The sequence below is a fragment of the Pteronotus mesoamericanus genome, unplaced genomic scaffold (assembly GCF_021234165.1).
Source record: "Pteronotus mesoamericanus isolate MK-2021 breed Mesoamerican mustached bat unplaced genomic scaffold, CSHL_Meso_final contig_27, whole genome shotgun sequence".
NCBI lineage: Eukaryota > Metazoa > Chordata > Mammalia > Chiroptera > Mormoopidae > Pteronotus > Pteronotus mesoamericanus.
The window spans coordinates 20825748-20847869 of record NW_026555115.1 but is presented as its reverse complement, the minus strand read 5'-3'; the positions used below and the strand labels follow the sequence as shown (position 1 = coordinate 20847869).

General features: G+C 32.7%; 1 protein-coding gene across 18 annotated transcripts in view; it reads right to left on the bottom strand.

Annotated features, from left to right (window-relative positions):
- Window positions 1-22122, bottom strand: part of DLG1 (discs large MAGUK scaffold protein 1) — a 284963-nt gene that overhangs the window by 119239 nt on the left and 143602 nt on the right. For 13 of the 18 annotated variants that reach the window (XM_054575106.1, XM_054575105.1, XM_054575108.1 and 10 more), the window contains 3 exons: window positions 16563-16661; window positions 9756-9809; window positions 470-520 (listed from right to left, as the gene is read on the bottom strand). In XM_054575106.1, coding sequence (XP_054431081.1) covers window positions 470-520; window positions 9756-9809; window positions 16563-16661 — 204 coding nt within the window. The remainder of the gene's footprint in view (window positions 1-469; window positions 521-9755; window positions 9810-16562; window positions 16662-22122) is intronic. The other 5 variants (XM_054575113.1, XM_054575115.1, XM_054575116.1 and 2 more) reach the window with 1 other exon arrangement.

Genomic DNA, 22122 nt, shown 5'->3' with positions numbered 1-22122 from the left:
TAAAAAGCAACATGTTCTGAAAATGTCATGGCTAATTTTATGATATGTGAACATATAAAAGAAACAAATACTACATGCCTTTTTAACATTTTAATTTAAAAACTTTTAATTAAATCACATTGTATTTAATGTTATAAATGCTTGAGATATTTTTCCCCATTTATTAACACTCTTGGTGTGTTATCTTTTATTATTTTTTTTACCCTTTATTGTATTTTTTCCATTACCATTTAGTCCCTTTATAGCCGCCCCGCCCCCCCAGCAATCACCACAGTGTTGTCCATGCCCATGAGTCCTTTTTCTTTTTTGCTCTTTTTTCCTTCACCCCCTAACTTCTCCCCGCCACATGTTTGTTTTTTGAAAGATCTATTTCCTTGGATTCTATATGAAAGAATAGTACTGAATATTTAAAGAGTTTTTCTAAGCAACAGATTTATGCATAAAAAACAAGATAATCAATAGTTTTTACCCTTTCAAGTGTGATTTCTTCATATTCATAATCTGCATCAGTGCCATTAACCTAATGGGGGAGGGGAAGAAATAGCATAGAAATTTAGAGCGCAAAATTTGAAATGGTAAGACATAATTTTTGCATGATTTATTAACAAAAACCTCTTAAATATGATAGCAAATAATATAGCTTCATTTTAATAATATAAGAAAATTTTCAAGGAATAGAAGAGTAAAATGTGATTAATGAGCTGACATTCATGGAATTATGACTTTCAAATACAGAAGGGTACATTCAGCTTTTAATATCAAACTCTGACTCTTCTCTGCCTTGCTTCACACACCTTAATCAGCTGCCAATTCTTACTGACTTAAATACTTCTTCAGTTTTTCTGAAAACCATCATCTCATTCTCACTTCTATTACTTTGGTTCAAGTCTTTGTTAATATCCTCAGGACTACTGCCAATGTAATCTACCCAATCACTTAGATTAGTATTCTCCATTGCTCGAATCATTCTAATAAGTTTCATGCAAATCTTTTTTAGAGCCCATCTCTAATGACACACTTCTAGAACTTTCAGAAACTCATACAAAGCTCTGCATGAACTTACCCCAATCTCTCAGCTTCATTCCTAACAAATACATCTCACCTCTTCATGAACCTTATATACATGCCATCAAATTTGAATGATTTGCTCTTTCCATTACATGTACTACAAGTTCCCACCTCCGCATGTTACTTCAGTGCTTCCTCTGTCACACATTTCACTTACATATTTCATGCCCAAATTTGATTTACCATTCAAGTTCTTGCTCACCTTTTATAGACCAAGTACTTTCTCTTATTCCTTCCAATTTATTCCCTATTCCCTCCTAGAAGAAGTAATTCCCACAATGAGGGTCATTGGTGAATGAGTTGTCCTTGGAATCAGATTAACTTGGGTTCAAATCACTGCTTTAACATTTCTGCTGACATCAGGCTGGGCAGAGTACTCAATCTAGTAAGTCAAATAGGAACTGTGATAAATTGGATTTCTCTAGATTCTTACCACCTTCCACACCATATGCTCTTTTGTGATCTGATGAAACTATCCTATGATCAAGATGTTGCGATTTCTCCTCCTGGATCTAGGTCCTAGGTGACTTTTGTTAAAAAAGCATGTGGCATAAATGATGTATTGTTTCTGAAGCTAAGTCATGTGATGCCATATAGTGTTCATGTTTGTCTTAGGAACACTGCCTTGGAACCCAGTACCTAAAAAATAAGGAAGAAGCTCAGCCTGTGAGGAGATTCAAATAAAGGAGAATCAAAAACTTTGGCCAAAAGCCCCATGCTGCACTCCTAATCAGCAAGCAGCACCAATTGCCAGCCATGTGAATAAGGCTATTTTGGATCTTCTAGCCTTTTCCAATGCCCCAGCCAATACCATGTGAAGCAGCATCATTGAGTTAACCCAGAAAATCATGAGAAATAATGAACTGTTTTTTAAGCCAGTAAGTTTTAAGCAGTTTGTTACACAGCAACACAATAATGAAATGACAGAATAACAAAATTATGTAAGCTACTTCTCTTTCCTCACCATACTACCCTTAATTCAAGTCCAATTCAAGGGCTACGAGTCTTTTAAAACCCAAGTCTACTAGTTTTTTGGAGTTCTTATTTCTTATGGCCTATGGGATTCAAACCAAACAATTGCTACTTTGTTTCCTCTTCTTTCTCACCTGAAGAGATTTTTTTCTCATTTTTGAGATTATATGTTATAAATGTGCGAATAAATTATGATTTCTATGCATCTAGAGTTCAGGAGGGTTATATGTATGCATATCCTACCAACTTGACTGGAAGTCCTTTTTCTGAGTAAAAATCCCTATCAGCAGCTATACCACTTTTCTTATTATAAAGGTTATTTGTATCATCTTTGTTTTTTCTCTCAGACTTGCTGAAAGTCTGTCTTTGTTAAAGATACAGTCTTAACTGATTAGTCTATTACACTCTATGCTATTACTTTCTGCTTTTGTTTTTATCAATTCTTTATTCTTTTTTTAAAACTATTTAAGAAGTTGCTTGAGTTGAATGCCCAATTCATTTATGCTTATTACACTCTTCTATTTTTAAAAAATCCATCTAAATTAATAAATTTTCCTTAGCTTTGGCAACATCCCGAAATCGCTACACTGGGCTCTATTTTTGTTAATTTGTTCATTTCTAAATACAGTAGTCTGAAATTTTATTCCGGAAAACATTTTCAAGTGAGTGTGCTTATATGGTTCTTTTGGTGTTAATATGTAAAGGTTTTATATTGTGACTTATGAACTTCTGCTTTAAGGAATTTGAGATTGTCACCATTAAGCCTTCTCATAAGGTAGATACTTGGAATTTATACCTTTGGAATTTATTTAATGCCATGTGATGATGTATTGATATTTGGTGAGAATTCTAGGTAGCACAGTTTATAGAATGATTTTAAAAAGGTGAACAGTGAGAAGGTCATGCAGTCTCCAAGTGACTTATTCCTAAACTTTCAATAACTTGAAACTGATTATTTCATATATAGAGACAATTCAATTACTTTGAAACTGGGCTTCTAAATGCCAAGAGTACACTACCCAAAACATAAATTACTCAATGAAAAACATAAATTACTCATTAACAGTAAATGTGGAAAAAAAATGGTGGTGTAATATTTACAAAAGTAATACAGTTTCCAGCAAAACTACAAAGTGCTTAGTTTGCTTAGTTTTCTTTTGACAGTATCTCTACAGAATGTGTCTTCCAACAGGAAAGAAATATTTGGCTAATGGGTTTATTACTCTCAATTAACAGAATACAGTGAGAGATCATAAGGTGGGAACAAAATTAAATCCATCTTTAGACAATATGATTACTAAATGAATATATATCTTGGGAAAATGATGATCTCTACATTATATTCCTGATTAACAAAGAGATCTGCTCTCAAACTTTCTCAAGTATTCTTTAAAGTTACCAATAATGTTTTAGTTTTCTTACTACTAATTCTATATATTTCCTGTTAAGCTGACTACTAGGTGTTTCATATTTTTATTGACAGAATTAATAGCCTCATGCTTCCAACTGCTTGTTGCTAGTATATTGGAATAGAATTTATTGTTTAACTTCTAAAGTTATAAAGTTTTTTCTTTTTAATACAAGTTGCTTTCATTATGGGTACATAAAAGTGCTGTAAAGAAGCACAAGACAATTTATGACACACATCTCTTCAGTCCTTTATTGGCTCAAAGATTACACGTTTCTAATCAGCTACACTAATATATCCAAACAGCACAGACTAATCCTATTACATAATTGGCATAACACTTAAAGGAAGATTTTTATTTTTATTTTTTTTTAATATTTATGCGCACTTTATTCAGATGCTGGTAATCTAAGAAGATGGCAGGTTAGTTATGCTAAAAACCGTCTTTTAACATGTCATCTCAAGCCAACCTTTTTATATTGAAAAAAAGGTTACTTAGATAAGAGTTGCAGTTCAGCAGTGATTTTCCTAGTACTGCTTTATCTGCTGATCAACAATTCCTTTTTTAAAAAACTGTATTTTATTGATTATGCTATTATGGTTGTCCTGATTTCCCCCTTTTGCCCCCCTCCACCCAGCACCTCCTACTCTCTGAGGCAATCCCCAACCATTGTTTATGTCCATGGGTCATGTTCATATCCAAGGGTTCTTTGGCTACTCCCCTTTCATATGCTGTACTTTATATCCCCAAGCTATTCAGTTAACAATCTATTTGTACTTCAAAGGAAGATTTTTTTAAAAAAGCCTAATTATTTCCTGTTGTTTCGGTTCATTTCAGTAATACTTTAACTATAGAGTAACATGTTGATATTCATTTATATGACTTATGGTTTATATTAATGCATAATTTCAGGCAATTAAAAACCACAAATCTATACCAACAAAAGGTAATAAAATGTACTGGGAAGAAAAAAAATGTTCTTCCTAATGAAAAATTAACAGAACTAAATCAAAGTATTAACCCCAAAATAATTTACTTAAGTGTTTTTCCTAAATAATGAATAACCATTTGGGTTGATTTTAAGATACTGTATTTATCAATTATGCTACATGTGGAGAAACTGAAGCTTTCAGTATGTAAGAAAACTACCAGAGTCAAATTAAATAATTTTTCTTAACCTTCATTGTTAGTGATCTGTCTTAAGGAAAATAAAGACAAAAGAACAGATGGGAATTATTTCAACGCTTCCATTCATTACTGGAACCAACAGGATCTCTGGAATTTTTGTATTTAATTTTGCCTTTCCCTAACATTTTTACTGTTTAAAGAAAGAAAAGGAATGCATGAAGAGAAAAATCAACCCAAGGCCAATGAAATTATAATACCAATTAATAGTTAAAATTGAATATAACACATCATACTTAATGGTAAAAGACTGCAAGCTTCCACTGAAGGATCAGAAGCAAAATAAAGATAAGGATGTCTGTTTCTGCCACTTTTACTAGCCATTATAATGGATGTTTTAGCCAGGGCAACTAGCCAAGAAAAATAATTAAAAGGCACCTGACTAAAAGGGAAGAAGTAAAACTATCTCAATTTGCAGATGATATGACCTTATGTTGAAAATCGAAAGGAATCCACACCAAAAAACTATTAGAGCTAATAAATGAGTTCAGTAAGGTCAAAGGATTGATACCCAAAAATCTGTTATACTGTCATACACAAGAAATGAAAAATCCATAAATAAAATTAAGAAAACAATCTCATTTATATTAGCATTAAAAGAAAAGAGGAATTATTTTAACAAATGAAGTGTTAAGAGTTGTACACTGAAAATAGCAAAACATTACTGAACAAAATGAAAGACGTATTGTAAATGAATAGACATTTTGTGTCAATGGGTTAGAGGACATAATATTGATAAGATGGCATTACTACTTCCCAAATTTACCTATAGATTCTACTCAGTCCCCATCAAAATCCCAGGTGTCTTTTTTCTGTGTGCAGAAATTGATAAGCTGATCCTAAAATTCATATGGAAATGCAAAGAACCTAAAATAGCTAACAAACAGTTTAAAAGTCAGAGGACTTAACACTTTCTGATTTCAAATCTTATTACAAAGTCACTGTAATCAAGACTACTGGCATACCAATATACATGTAGATCAATAGAACAGAATTAAGTGTTCAGAAATAAACCCACATACTAGTGATTAATTGATTTTCTACAAAGGTGTCAAGACCTTTCAATACAGAAAAAACAGTTTTTCCAACAAACGGCGATGAGACAATTGGATACCCACATGCAAAAGAATTAAGCTGCACTTTTACCTTCCACAATATATAAAATTAACTAAAAATGGATCAAAGACCTAAAAGTAAGAGCTATAATTAAAAAACTCTTAGAAAAAAAAATAAGTGTAAATCCTTGTGACCTCTGGATTAGGCAATGGTTTCTTAGATACGAGATTAAAAGCATAGGACTTTTGTGATTCAAAGGAGATTATCAAATGTAAAAAGACAATCCACAGAAGAACCGGAGAAAATCTGTGCAATCATATATATGATAAATGACTTATATCTAGAATATATACAGAATTCTTACAAATTACTAATCAAAGATAATAATCCGGTTAAAAAATGGGCCAAGGATCAGGACAGACATTCCTCCAAAGAAGATATACAAATAGCCAACAAGCACAGGAAAAGATGTTCAACATTAGTCACTATGTATATGCAAATCAAAGCTATGAAGAATCACTTCATACCCGATAGGATGGCTATAATAAAAAAGTCCAAAACATTGTTGATGAGGAATGATAAGGCTGGTGAGAAGGTGGAGAAATTAAAACCGTCATTTACTGATGACAGGAATGTAAATGGCATAACTGCTATGGAAAATAGGCAGTTCTTCAAAACCCTAAGTATATATAATGCAGCAATTCCACCCCTAGGCAATGAAAGCAGGGATTCAAAATCAGAAGAAGAACAAACAAAATTTGGTATATCCACATGCCATAAAAGAAACAAAGTTCTGATACATGCTACAGCATGCATGAACCTTAAAAATATGCTAAGTGAAAGAGACCAGACACAAAAGGGTACATGCTGTATGCTTCTATTTATATGAATGGCCCAGAACAGACAAATACATTGGGACAGAAAGTAGATTAGTGGTTGTCAGGGGCTGAGGGAAGTGGAGAGTAGGGAGTAACTGCTAATAGGTATGTTTTTTTGTTTTTGTTTTTGTTTTTAAATAGGGTGATAAAATATTCTGGAATAAGAAAGTGGTGATGATGGTACGATACTGTAAATAACCTAAAAACCACTGAATTGCACACTTTAATAAGGTAGATTTTGTGGTATGTGAATATCTCAAATAAATTTCTTAAGGTGAAAAGGTAGAAAAAGGTGAGCTATAAATAGAAAAGCAAATTAAACCAATGGGTTAATGCATTTTAAACATATTAACAAAGTATAAAAAAGTTTATTAACACACTGTGCTGGTTGACGCTGGGGTAAAAAAAGATACTTTTTGTTGAAGAATAAATGGGTGAAACTCTATGAAGTGCAACTTGTCAGTAATAATCAAATCTAAAAATTGACACTCTGAGCAATCTATGTATATTAGTATGTTCTGATTATATACTTGTATATATACACAACATATCTATACAAAAATTATCAGTAGGGCGTTGGTTTTATATGGTAGAAAGTTAGAAACAAGACATGTATGCATGCATATGCAGAGAATGTTTATATATGGATATATATGATACTAATAACACTTTCTGGTTTAGTCAAGGGAAACTGGAAGACTGGAATCAGAGGTGGAAGGACGATTTATTTTTTACTGGATATTATTTTTTATCTTTTGAATTTTGCAGAATGTGCATATATCACCTGTTCAATTAATTACTTAATTTGGGGAAGTGTAATGATTACAGACAGGAAAAAAAATGTGTTCTAAGGTAGCAGCTGTAATTTTTCTTACTTTCATTCTTCATACATAGTTGATCAGGGAATTAACAAAGGAATAATAAATAAGTTTAAAAACGACTCTGGAATCCTACATGAAGCAAGAGCCACAGAGGATAGCTACTACCCAAACATTTCACACTGTGTTCTTGAAGTATGATAAAGCAGCAAATTTTGACAAGTCTTGCTTAAGGAATTAGAATATATCTTATTGCTTTATGTCCAGAAAGGGTTAACATATCAGGCCTAAGGCTGCTTACCTCTAGAAGGGTCTTAGAAGACATTTGGGAAATTGATTTTGGGCATGTTCACACCATTCTATAACTGAAAGGGTAATAGTTAACTGTGGCTAGATTTTATAGAGACAATGCATTTTATGCTGAACACCTATTTTCCCCTTCTGGGAGCCTGGAAATTTGGTATGTGCTGGAGACTGGGGGCCTAGCAGACCAACCGGCCATAAAAACCTTTGCACTGAGTCCGTATGAGTTTTCTGGGCAGTAACACCCTACAAAAATGGCTGCATTTATTGCTAGGGGAAAGAGTACTCTGTGTGACACCTCATCAGACAGAGTATAAGGAAACCTAAACATGGATTCCTCTACACATACAGTTATAATCTGACTGCAGATCCTGACTTAACTGCATAGCTGTAATAAATCTTATGCTGAGTCTTGTGAGTCCTAGCAAATCTCCTAAAGTGGGTACTGAGTGTTCTTGGAGATCCCCAACAAACCTTGCTTACCAGGAAAAATATTTTTTGAATGCTATGTCATACAAACTGGATATCATACTACTTCTACTTTATACTTGCTGCTTAATATGCTTATATTGCTTTCAATTAGTTGACATTTCCTCTAAAGTGCATATGTAGTTATTTTCTTTGTTGATACTGTTTTCTGTTAACCCTTATATATTAATATTTTAGTTGAAAGAGTTTTAAAAATGAAAATATTTAATCACTGACTCTGCCCCTAAGCAAAACATAAGTCAACAAAGAGAACAAGTGAAGGAGAAAGAAATGTGAAGAAAATGTTGACAAACGCACAAACAAAATTCAGCTTACATACTCTACATTGGTGTGAAAGGTAACACTGACTGGAAGGAATCTGAAAAAAAGTGTAAACGAGCATTTCTGTTTGTTTTCAATATTGTTTGAGGTCTTCCAAAATTCCCAAATATTTGATACATCCATATTCATATAAATAACAAAAAAAATATAAAGCCTGTGGAGGATGGTGAAGGCTGATGTCAAAAGCCAGGTTAAGCACTTGGCAAGGCCACACTCAACTGCTTGCATCTGCAAGGCAGAGCAAGCTGGCAACTGACGACAGCTTGAACCAAGGTGGGTTGAGAAGGGAGTAGATACCCGCAAGCTTCAGCTGAAGACGACTGCAACCTCTGCAGAAGAGAGTTTCATCGTGTAGATAGCCTGGGAATGGAATGATCTGTGCCCACAGCATTCCCCTAAGTCTGCAAAACTCCCTTGAGCTTTGTCTAACCAACCCCTATAAAATAAACGTGGAGACTGTGGTCATTGTCACTGTCTCTCCACCAGAGGACAATGCCTCATCTGGCCCTTGCTTTTCTCTAACCTGTCTTGTGTTGTCCTTTTCTCAATCTCCCGTTGCCCCGACTCAGGGACCACCACTCTGCATGGGTCGTGGCAAAAGTCAAATAAAATGTTTTAAAGTATAGCCTGAAATCAACTACAGTTCAAAAATAAAGGGAAAGGATCTTTATAGCTTATGAAAATATGTGCCATTTGAGTTAAAAAATGCACAGGCACTACTGCTAACATCTCCAAAGACATTTTCCTTTTGGGGTAAAAAATGTTTGATCAGATTCTGTTGTTCTGGCTATTTATCTTTTAAGGGAAAGAGGGCTTTTTAACAAATTAAGTTTGGAGAGAAGCACCAATCAATTTAAAGTTACATAGTTATAATTATTTTAATATGTGATTATACACATAAACCTGGTTATTAAAAATTAAGCCAATCAATTAGGCTTCTAAAATGACTCTCTGAACGTATGGCAGTGTGGTAGTGACCACTGGTCTGAAACAGCCTTTGGTGAAAGTTGATAATTTTAATTAAAAATAAAACCATAAATTTCTATTTCAACATTTCTGCTTTGCATAAGTATGAGGAAAAGAAAGGACCAAAAAAGAACAGTACTGCTTCATTTACTTTAACAACTGTGGCTTAGGGATAGAACATTTTGAGTACAATATATGAGAAAAAATGATGCTGTGATCTTTATATCTACATAAAAAAACTGAACAGGAAAAGCAGAATTATTTAAATTTGGGGATGAAATGGAACTTACATAAGTTGATGTTTCCAAATTATCTGTGTTGACCAGTACTGGAGGAGGATTTGCCTTAAAGAAAGAATTGTAAATGTGTTAGCTTAACAGGAAAATTGACACATTACATATTAATATACACACATGTTGGAAGCACATGAAAGATTTGCTGCTTCTTAAATTATAATTTTTCATGAGCTTTGCATATGTTCAGTAATATACCCAGGTTCTAGCAACAAAAGGGAAGATTATTTCTGCTAAAACAAATAATTTTCTTAAGATTTGCAAAGTAGTTCACCAGTCTTCTTAAAAAATCCACAACTTTTCTTTAGTATATCGAACAGCTCTTCCTGAATTGCTTAGAAGTCATTAGCTTTTCTGTTCCCAAGGATTCCATAAAGATTCTAATTATTTCTTTACCCAGAAAAAAAAAATTGGTCCCCACAATTGTTTGAACATGAAAAAAAATCTACCACACAAATCAATTATAATAAATTTTTTTTAGAAAACTGGAAATACACCCTATTAAAGTAAAAGCCTCCAATTATTTTCAGTTGCAATTATTGCCTTCCAAATGTTATTCTAGACAATTCAAAAGTGTACCAATGCTTACTAAAAAAAGAACCCCCTCCAAAAAAAAAACTATACATTTAATTAAGTTTGGATTGAAAAAGGCTTGGTTTTCTGGTTGAGATGGAAAGTAATTATTATGTAGGTGAAATAAAATTTAAAGCATAAATGCAGTTAATGCCAAATGAAAACCACAGAACATATCAGGACCATACCAGAAAACTGATGTGATTCCCCTCTAAATTATCCTTCTTCTACATATTTAAAGTATAGAGGTACTAAACCAAATGACATTTTCATAGAATAAAAAAGATGACTATCCTTTAAACAACTGTTAGCAGATATGTTTATAATAATTAATAGTTCTACTCCAATTAATAATTACATATAAAAGCTGTATGAAACATTTTATACAAAATAACCATTTTTTCCATGTGTATGGGCTTTTCTAAAAATGTGTATATTCAGAGTTCAAATGTTTTACATTATTTTCAGCAAAGTATGAGATATGGTTGATCATATAATAAAATGCTTAAAGGCAACACAGTTGAATAACTATATAGCGTGCATTTGGGCTACATGAATGAACAAGTTAAAAATGAGTAGGTAATACTTTATTATGTATAAGCATGACATTAACTTTTATGTGCAGCTCTTCCTTTGAATGTAATAGTCTATCTTTGAATGATTCAGTGAAAACCAAATCTAATAAAGATACTATTTGTAATATTGTTATTTAAGGAAAGCTAGTCAACTAACAGACATGAGATTTTATGAATATTTTAAAATATTTATTCCCCAAAGACCTACTGATACCTCAATTTGACAATATTTCACTTAATTAAAAAAATTAATGGTACAACATCACCTTATTTTGCTTAAGCAATTACAGAAGAGGTCAAGAAAGAATAAGGCTATTTAAAGTTACAAGGAAAGTTATATTTTTCAAGAATATGGCAAGGAAGTCATTTGGTTACTTCTTCCCATTTATTACCAAGCAGAGTTGGAAAAGTTGGTTTTAATCAAAATCTAATTTATACCCAAAGTATTACAATGTTAGGGGCTCATGGGCACCAACTCACAACTGTACAGATCACTTTTGATTTTAGTCATGTAAAAAGACTTTGATATTGAAATATACAAAAATGATATAAAGTGTTAAATTTACTTCAAAATAAAACCAATGAAAAGTTGGAAGTAGGAGCAGCTATAGATCATATATAAGAGAACACAGGTTGATGAATTGTAGTTGGGTGATTTCTACATTTGAGTATTTTGGGAAATTTTCATAATAAAGTAGTAAAGCAAGAAAAACTAGATTAAATCAAGCATTGAGTTTGTAAGAGGTTAATAACTAAGGCAGTCATTACTTAAGAGTTGCTACTAAAATGTTAGCATTCACACCATAAAATTGATTTCAATTTAAAGTTTAGAATAAAGAATACACACTAGTAAAAATAATTTGTAACTTTGACTTCAAGAACATAATTAGATGAGTGATATACATGTAAGTTTATCTGTAGATCTTAGAATAAACATGAGTGAATGATCACACCTGAAGGAAAACTATGGGAATAAAGAACTTGAAATTGGAAACGACCATAAATGTTCACATTGAAGATTAAAGCAAGAAATTCAATCAAAATTAACATCAGGATAAGAAAACCTAGTAATTTGAAAAATGCGTATCACAAAATATGGTCCAAAATAAAAGGCTATATAAATAAAGACAAAGGAATGATTTGATTGCCTTGAGTTCAGCCATCTAAAATGATAAAAATACTTAGGACCATGTTAGCAGATAGAGAATTAAAACATTTACTCTGGAATAAACTATGCCTTTACTAACTTGAGATTTTCTAAATTCTTGTATTATAAAATACAGAAATGGAATCTGACAAAGTAGTACTCCATAGCTTTCTAATTTGGAGGAGGCAGAAATGCAAGTGAATGGGGTGGCACAATTTGAATGGACTTGGAGGCTAAGATTTACCACTCTGAAAGACGTAATTACCTAGGCACCAACACTGAAGGACAGATTATTTCTGAAGGAAGAGATTCAAAAAATTTGGTCACAGGAAAGAACAAAGTTCAGATTTCAGATAGCTGAGGTAAAGAGCACTAAAATAAAAAACTAACAAATTCATAACGAGGACAGTGAGTAGCAAAACAAGTAGCACAGAATTATCAGCTTTGTTTAGGAGGAAATAAAAAAATAACAACAAGACTTGAAAGAATCTGTGTTAAAGTTATTTCTTTTAATTTACTGATTTTTAGAGAGAGGAAGGGAGGGGGGAAGGAGAGAAGAGAAGGGGGGAAGAGAGGGAAGGAAAGAGGGAGCTGCAGGGGAGGAAGGGAGCGGAGAGTGGAGGGGTGGGGGGCCAGGGGGCGGGGAGGGAAACATCTATTTGTTGTTCCACTTATTTATACATTCAGTGGTTGATCGTTTTATGTGCTGACTGGAATTAAACACATAACCTTAGAATATTGGGATGATGCTCTACCCAACTGGCTTACCCGGCCAGAGAGGGAAAGTTATTTCAAATTAAGAAAGACCCTTCCCTACATTTTGCTTCCAGTGATACTTATCAAAAGATCTGGTTCTAGGGCTCTCTCTAAATCACTCTGCCATTCAGTGACTTTGATGGTATAGGTAAATCACAAGTGTTACTGGAACTCATTTTCTCTCTTTATAGAGAGACAATATATGCCTTTACCCAAGAGAAGTGTATGAGGGCCCGGTGAAGTAATATAAAAGAAAATATGTTGTAAACCATAGTGGTTTCTGCCAATATATACCACTGTGTGTGTTTCAACTTGGACAATAATGAAATCCTACAATTCATTTAGAGATGTGGGGGTGTGTAGTAAAAAAGCAGAGATATTCCAGAAAGAGGCACTAGCAAACCCCTGAAGAATCTGACCCAAGTATCAATAACAAGATAAAAAAACATAATTTTGCTCATCCAACTTTTACTATTCAATTTCAAATGCCCTTGGAGGGATTGCTGCTCTAATACATTGCAGCATCCTCACACCATTTCAGATTTTCTGTGTTAAAAGAATTCTAAGATCCAATTATTTTAAAACAGGCCAACATCAGGAGTTTAGACAATGCTTTTAAATGTGCACTGTGTGAAATGATTTGGAAATAATACAAAAATAAACATAAAAAAAAATCAAAAACCACAAACAGAATATAGGCCTTGCAGTTACATGTTAGTGTATGGTTAAAAAAAAGACTCATCAAGGCAATCCAAAGTATGCTATTTTATTTAAGATTACCAGTAAAATGAGAATATATCAAGTCATGCTTTAGTTTATCCTAATGGTCAAATCATTTAAGACTCAACACTCAGGTGTTTGGTGAAACCTGAATGGCTAAAAGCAATGGGATGCTCTCCACTGAATATACTTCTAATGTAACTCTTAGGTCATGTGGGAATTAGTTATTAACTGGTCTCTTGCACAGATAGTAGGAAGGTTCCTAGAAGACAAGGAGAATGTTATATTCATTTTAGTATATACATGATTAGAACAATAACAAAAAATTGAAGAAAAACCAATCCCTCCAGAGCACATATTTGAGTATGAACAAAGACTTTGACACACAAAAAAACAGCAATAAAGCATTTTTCAACAATATCTTTATTAGATGATAGCGCCTTATGACTGGTAGAAACAAAGGTCTAAAGCACCAGGTTTTAGAGCAGAATATTTACTCTGGGGTGGAAATGAAAGTCTGTGCATCTAACAGGGAAGTATAATATAGATTATACGGTTATATCTCCATTAGGGAGTATTTACCTACTATGAGCTAAGCTTCTATGTGCATAGAAAGAGACTCTGAGCAGCTGAGTAATTTCCCTACCATCACACAGCCACAAAAGGGTGAGGCCAGGAAATGGAGGAAAAGGCCAAGAAGTGGTAGGTTGCACTATAAAGTAAATGCTCTTTCCGCAACTTCAAGCAGCCACTGAATATCTTCCTCTGTAACACTGTATAATAAGCATAATTCATACTTTAGAGGACTTTCATAAAATTTAAATGTGATATCATATAAAATCATTCTGAAAAGTATAAAAGTTCTACAAATACTGAAAAACAACTATGACTTATCTAGCTGTCTAATTTGCCTGATCCTCCAACTCATTTTGAAGTAGTCAAAGAGGTGTTACTCCATTTTAGTAAATGAAGGGAGTATAAAAATTCAGCTTAACTAACTTATTTGAGTCACAAAGGCAGGACTACTAGACTCTGAATCTTGCATCGTTTCCTTCCATTTCTATTACATTGTGATGCAACTAAAATGTATAGTGGGTCATTCGAAGAAAAAATTATATCTACTTAAAATGTTAAAACTGGCTTGTGTATTAAGAATGGACTTCAAAATTTATTTCAGAACAAACATTTTAATCAGTTGTATGAATTTTATAATGCATGTGTTATACTCAATCAGGAAAACAGTTATTCTGGAAAATAAGGCACACCCATAGGCTTCTCATACAATATAAATTATTAAATTCCCCTACATGGAATTTTGTAGTATATTTAAAAACTAAAATGAGGGTAGGTGGAAGAAATAAGCCTCTCTTGTGCAGATATCCTCATTTGTTTTTATTTAAACTTGTTCCTTGGTTTACTATCTCAAAGAAATATGAAATAACAATATGAATAGCCAAGATCACATACCAGCTACCCATGAATTATTATTCTTTTAATTATTGTAAAACATCTCAAGTTAGTACTACTATCGTCTTCAGTGTCACTGATGAGTAAATAGAAGCTCAGAATGGTTAAATCAACTGCTCAGTTACACAGCTAGCAAGTGGTAAGACTGGAATTCCAAACCTGATCAAATTGACTCTAAGACCTTTATAACTACAACGCTATGCAATATCTCAACAATTTCCAAGTGTAGTGTGATGCTGTATTATGGACACCTGGAGTAAATAAATCATAGAACTCTGAACAGGAAAGGACAGGTTCCCTACTGAATATAGTAAGAACAGAAACTACCACAGAATTTTAAAGGAGTCTAGAAAAGTATTTCAACATAAAAAAAGATGAACTGATGTGACAAGAGTAAAATAAACTTTCAAATCTCCTACTAAAAGATACTATATTACTAAATCCTAGATACTTGGAAAGGTGCTACCTTATTACAGTAATCCTTAGGCTGCTTATTTAGAATTATTAAAGTCTTAGTGTAATACCTCTAACTTCCCCTATAATCCTATTTTGTATGATGTTTGTATTGATTTTCATTTTTTAGGAGAAGGGGAAGTGCACTGTGATGTAGTAATCACAGCTGGTATCTCCACCGCCCCTCCGCCCCCCCCCCCCCCCAAGCTCCACCGCCCCGGGAGTTATTTTGAAACTGCATTTAGACAGCAAACATACTATTTTTACCTAGATTTTTGCTATAGATCAACAACTGTAAAACATACCTAAAGAAGTCCTTACTACACTTTAAATGAGATTGAGATCTTTCACACTGAAGATTATATTATTACACTTAATAATACTACCACTATTTTGACTTTGAATACTCTGTTGGTAAGGCAGTGCCTTAATAAGCCATCCCTTGGCACTACTAAAGCTCTGAAAGTGAAAAAGGTTCAGAATCACTGACATTTGGCTATTATTTCATTTTATTCTTTGGTTGTTACACGTTAACTTTAAAAAGTTCAACTTTATTTAAGAATAGTTTTAGATTTATAGAAATGTTGCAAAGGTAGCACAAAGAACTCTGATATACTTTATATACACTGGCTATTGTTTTTAACTAATAAATGTGAATGAAGTATGTTATCTAATCAAATGACAGAAGGATATTTCCAAAGAAGATAAATATATACTATGAAGCAAATGTTACATAAAATAACACATCCAGTACAAGATCAGGAAGACAATGATTTTTATTATCTTTAGAAAATAAACAAGATTTCCAAGAACAAAAATATTTCAAAACTGTTTCACATTTACTAGTACAAAAATAACGATTACAAATCTAAGGAGGTTCAATATTATGAAATTTAGAATGTGTCCTATTTCATAGACAACCTAATGAAATGGCAAATAATGAAATCCACTTTGTATTAAATTCCAAATATTTAATTCCCTAAAAATACCAATTGAAGCCCAAAGTAAATGATCAAATTTAACAAAAAAAATTAAAATACTTTGAAAAAAATACAAATGAAACATTAAACGCAAATTAAATTTTTATAAAGAAAAAAGAAAACTAATAAAAACCTGTGGTATGGTGGGTAGGATGACAGTATTCTCAGCAGGGACTGGCAGGACAGGGATCACAGGGACAGTGGGAGGAGAGAGAGGTACAGCTTCTGTTGGCTAAAAATCATCAACGAAAAAAAATCAGGAAGAATACCAAAGTAAAAAGGAAACACAACAGAAAGTTTTGTCATGAAGATAAATTACAGTTTTCAGATATAAATGAGAAACAGGTAAAATATTAATGTTACCTGAATTTAAATGAGAAAATGGTCTCCAGAAATTATTTTAGAAATTATATCACAAATACTTTAATTACGTTGTAATTAAAACAAGTGACCACTTCCTAGATATTTAAATGAAACTAGTTAAACTTACAATGCTCCTCCTGTAGAAGATAAGTCACTAGCTTCAGAGACAGACAATAAAAAAGTTTTCTAGCATTCCAAATATATCTGACTACTGTCTGCCTTGTATTCAAAGAATCAAAAATAACTCCATTAGCATATCAGGTAGGTAACTGGGGCACACAAGTCCATAGGCAAAACATTCAAAGGACTTCAAAATTGAATCTGTATAATTTATAAAGTAATCTGGCTATTAACCTCTACTATAAGAACCTGCTTATAGAGTCATTAATTCAATTAGCATTCGCTGAGTATCTATAATGTGTCAGGTATATTCTGGGAAAAATGAAAAAAGAAGTGGGAATTCTAGTGACATAATTTAAACTAAAAATTTTTGACATTTACACTCAATTACTCTTATCTGACTTGATTCAATTATTCTAAAAAAGATATAGCTGGAACACAGAAGGGTGTTTTCTAATAAGTCCCAAACACTTCAAACAGAATTAATTTGTAAATATTTGCTATACCAATGACGTTATCTTTACATGTATAAGAAAAACAGTAGAGTTAAATCAATAAGAGGACAATGTATGTTAAAAGACAGTTAAAACAGAAAGAACAACACTAAATTTGAAACTATGCTTTTCCTCATTGATAAAAATACAAAATAAAATTATAATGTAAATACAAAATAAAATTATACTGTTGATCTTTTTGTCTATCGTATCAGTCAATCCAAATTTACCAAAAATGTATGAGACTCTTCAATAAGGTGTTGGGACAACTAGATAGCCACATGCAAAAACAAGTTAAAGCACCACCTTCCATCATACATAAAAACTAACTGAAAATTAACCAACAACCTAAATATAAGTGCTAAAATAACATCTGTAGAAGAAAACAGGAGTAAATTTTGATGACCTTGAATTTGACAATGGATTCTTAAATATGACCATCAAAAAAATGTAAGTGACAAAAATAAATAAATTAGGATTTAATTAGGATTAAAACCTCTTATACACCAAAGGGCAATATCAAGAAAGTGAAAAGACAACCTATAGAATGGGAGAAAATCTTTGCAAATCATACATCTGATGAAGGTTTAACATAGAGAATATACAAAGAACTCCAACTCAATAACAAAAGGACAATTTAAAAAATGGATTTAAAGAGGCATTTCTCCAGAAAAGATATACAAATGGCCAATTAGCAAATGAAAAGATACACAATATAACTATTCATTAGAGAAATGCAAATCAAGGTTACAATATCATTTCACACCTACTAGGAGGTCGTTATAAAAAAGGAAAAACAAAAATAGAAAGTAACAAGTGTTGGTAAGAATGTGCAAAACTAGAACCCTCAAAAACTGACAGTGGATGGTGGAAATGGTGCAGCCTCTATGGAACAGTTATCCGGTTCCTCAAAAAACTAACCATAGATTTATCATATGACCTAGTGAATCTACTCCTAGGTATATATTCAACAGAACTCACGACAGGGAATCAGATACTTATACCAATGTTCAGTGATGTACTATTTACAAGAGTCAAAAGGTGGAAAAAATCCAAATTACCATCAACAGATGAATGAATAAACAAAATGTAGTAAATGCATTAAATGGATATTATTTAGCCATAAACAGGAATGAAATTCTGAAATATGCCACAACATAGATGAATTTTGGAAATATTATGCTAAGTGAAATTAACCAGATGCCAAAAGACAAACACTATGATTCCACTTCTATGAAATATTTAGAATAGATAAATTCATAGAGATGCAAAGTAGATTAAAAGGGACAGAAGAACATGAGGAGTTATTGCTTAATAGTTACCCAGTTTGATGTGATGAAATAGTGATGACTGCACAACACTGGGAATATATAATTAATGCCACAGAATTATACAGTTAAAACTCATTAAAATGGGAAATTTTATTCTATATACTTTATCACAATAAAACAGACTTGAAGTAATTTTAATGCATGGAAACAGGTACTCTCTCACAGTGCTCTTAGATATATAAATCCATACAAACTTTACAAAAAGCAATTCAGCAGTAATCGTCTGCAGTGGTAAAAATGTTTAATCTCTGACTTAGTAATTCTGGAAATCTACCCTAAGGGAATAATTTAAAAAGAAAATGTTTTAATACTCTTAATATATTCCCTTGAGCACTGTTTATATTTGGAGAAATGTGGAATATCCTAAATATCCAAAGGTGTTGAAATGGTAAGTAAATAATGACAATTATGTAAGACTAAATAAATATTAGGCAACAATTAAAAGTTATCTATAAGAATAGATTCTAAGTCACATGGGATACTGCCTATGACATTAAATAAAAAAGGTAAGATGAGCCCTGGCTGGTGTAGATCAGTGGATTGAGTGCCAGCCTGTGAGCCAAATGGTCACTGGTTCAGTTCCTAGCCGGGGCACATGCCTGGGTTGCGGGCCAGGTCTCCGGTGGGGGGCATGCAAGAGGCAACCACACATTGATGTCTTCTCTGCCTCTCTTTCTCCACCCCTTCCTCTCTGTCTAAAAATAAATAAATAAATTTTTTTTTTTTTTTTTAAAGAAAAGATGAAAAGTGTTAAAAAAATGGAAGGAAGTGTTTAAAAAGTTAACCTCTAGGGGCAGGATTACAAGCAACTTCTCCTCCTGCCTCTTTATTTCAAGTTCTACTTTTCTAATTTTCTTTTATAACGCAGTGTGAGAAATGGGTGCTACTGTTCATATCAAGAGATCATTTACTATCTCATTCTCTTAAAAAATAATAAACTGAAAATGTATTTCAAATAAATTGTTCTAAAAGATTCTAACAAATTTCAAAGATACACAGAACTATTAAAGATGCAGAAGTAGGGATCAAATTCAACCCTTCATTTTATAACTGTGGTTCAGCTCACAAAAGGTAAGCTGTGGGGAATTAGGAAAAATATTGCTGGACTTCTGTTACTGGGAAAGAGATTTTTAGCCATTAGATTTTGCTATTCCCTTCCCCCTCCTTTCCTTCTTCCTATTTTTAAAAAATCCTAAAATTTATACAATCTTAATCCAACCCACTCCTTATCCTGCACTGCGCAAGTACTTTTGAAAAAAAACACACACACACACACATGCCCCTGCCTCTTAAGAAAGGCAAATTTTTCTGAGAAAATCTACAAAAAAAAAAAAAAAAAAAAAAAAAAGGCCATATCAACACACAGCATTTCCTAGCCATAGGACCAGGTGACCAGGTGACTAACAGTCTCAGTTGTTTCTCTCCACAGTAACACCATGGAATCATTATCCTCTGAGGCTGCCTTCAGAGACATGTTTCCATGACAACAGAGGCTACACTATTAACACCACCACAAAGAACACTGTGGAAAATTGTAAATTCCTGCAAAATAACTTGGATTGTACATATTTTAAAAGTACTTTTTTATACCAGGATTCAAATTGGTGGTTTTCTGAAAAAAGTTTAAAAGTTGTTTCAGTTTCACCTGGTTTAAACAGAAAAAAATAAATAAATAAATAAATAAATCAATAAAAAAAAATAAAAGTTGTTTCATTGTTTAGAGATTCTTACTAATTTTATTCATGGCTTTACATTTTACATTTAATGCGAAATCTTAAAATTATAAAATCAGTTTTTAAAATGTAACAGATTTTCCTAAAAGTGGCCAGAAGCTTCATTAGGTATAGCCATGTGCCTAACGTGTATTGTGCACAATATGCACATCTACATTTATGACTATGTACCACACTTTTCACTTCCATTCTTTCAACAATAAATGAAAAATAAGTACATTAAAGTACACCTACCTGTGTCATATCTCTTTCTACTTAAAATAGCTAAAGTGGTTTTTATACCGGGTTGGGAAAAAGTAGGTTTACAGTTATTTGTATTAATAATACAAGAATAAACTATGTTTTGTGTACTCACAAATGTAAACCTACTATTTCCCCACCTTGTATATGAATATGAATCCTGACTGATAGGGGCTGAGACAGATGGAACAATTGGGAGGTTGCTGTGATAATACAGTTCAGACAGGATCAATGGCTTAAATCAAATGGTGGTGATGGTGAAAATGGGCATGAGCAGTCAAATCAAGATAGACTTTGCATATATAATTTGTGTGTGTGGTGACTGATGAGAGGTTGGGAGTGAAGAACTATGAAGAATAACACCCACAATAGCTTAAAATTATCTTTTATGTCACAGATCTGGCAAAGCTATCTAAATAACATTTAATACCTTTTTCTCACTAAATTATCTATTGAAGTAGTTTTCATAGCCTAAAATTAAACTCTGAAGATAACAAATTGTACTACCAGATAACTAATAATTGTTTACATCTTACATTAATATGTTACATGAATGGGGTAAACTCAGCTTAGGATATACACAAAAATTCAGTAAGTTCTAAATAAATTTATACTATATTAATTGAAAACAAAATACGTAAATTAGAAAATCTTTTGTTATCAATATCTTAGATAATAAGGAAAGGAATTACCCGTGTGTAACTGTTGGTCAATAAGGCCTTATTTTTTTGGTATAGCGTAGTCAATATTCTTAATCCAAATTCCTTTGTTTAAAGATCTACTATGCTGTAGTGAGACATGTTTTTCTATCAAATGTCAAAGAAGCTATCCAAGAGGGAGGGTGAAACCAGGAAAATACCTGAGTTGTTTTCATATTTACAGAAAGATAAAATACAGCATAGTAGATAAATCAAAACTCTCCTTGGAAATCACTGTATTCAACAGGGGTCCAGTACCTTCAGAATAAAGGTGTTTTTCATTGCTTAAATCTGCTTCTTACTTGCCTCAAATGCCCTTTTGCCACAGTTACTGCAAATAAGTACCTTTAAAGTAAGCCGGTGCAATGGGAAGAAAGCAAAAACAAGTTAGTTGAACCAGCTGCATATGACATGTCATTATTATCTCAGAAATGTATGTTAATAAAACTAGATGTATTTTAAAATGAATCACTAGTGTTAAAACACAAATATTTAATTTTAAAATAAAGGGGAGATGGAAAAATAGACCTAGTGATTAACAATCCTACTACAGAAACATGGGTGCAGATTTGTTAGTTCATACAGACAGACCATCTAGTTCATGAATCTATCTCTGCTTGCAAGATTCATGATAGTCAGTAAAGGTTTATCATCCCTTTATTATGAAAAGACGGTATTCTATCAGCATTCAGCTGGTCATTTTGTACTGGTAGA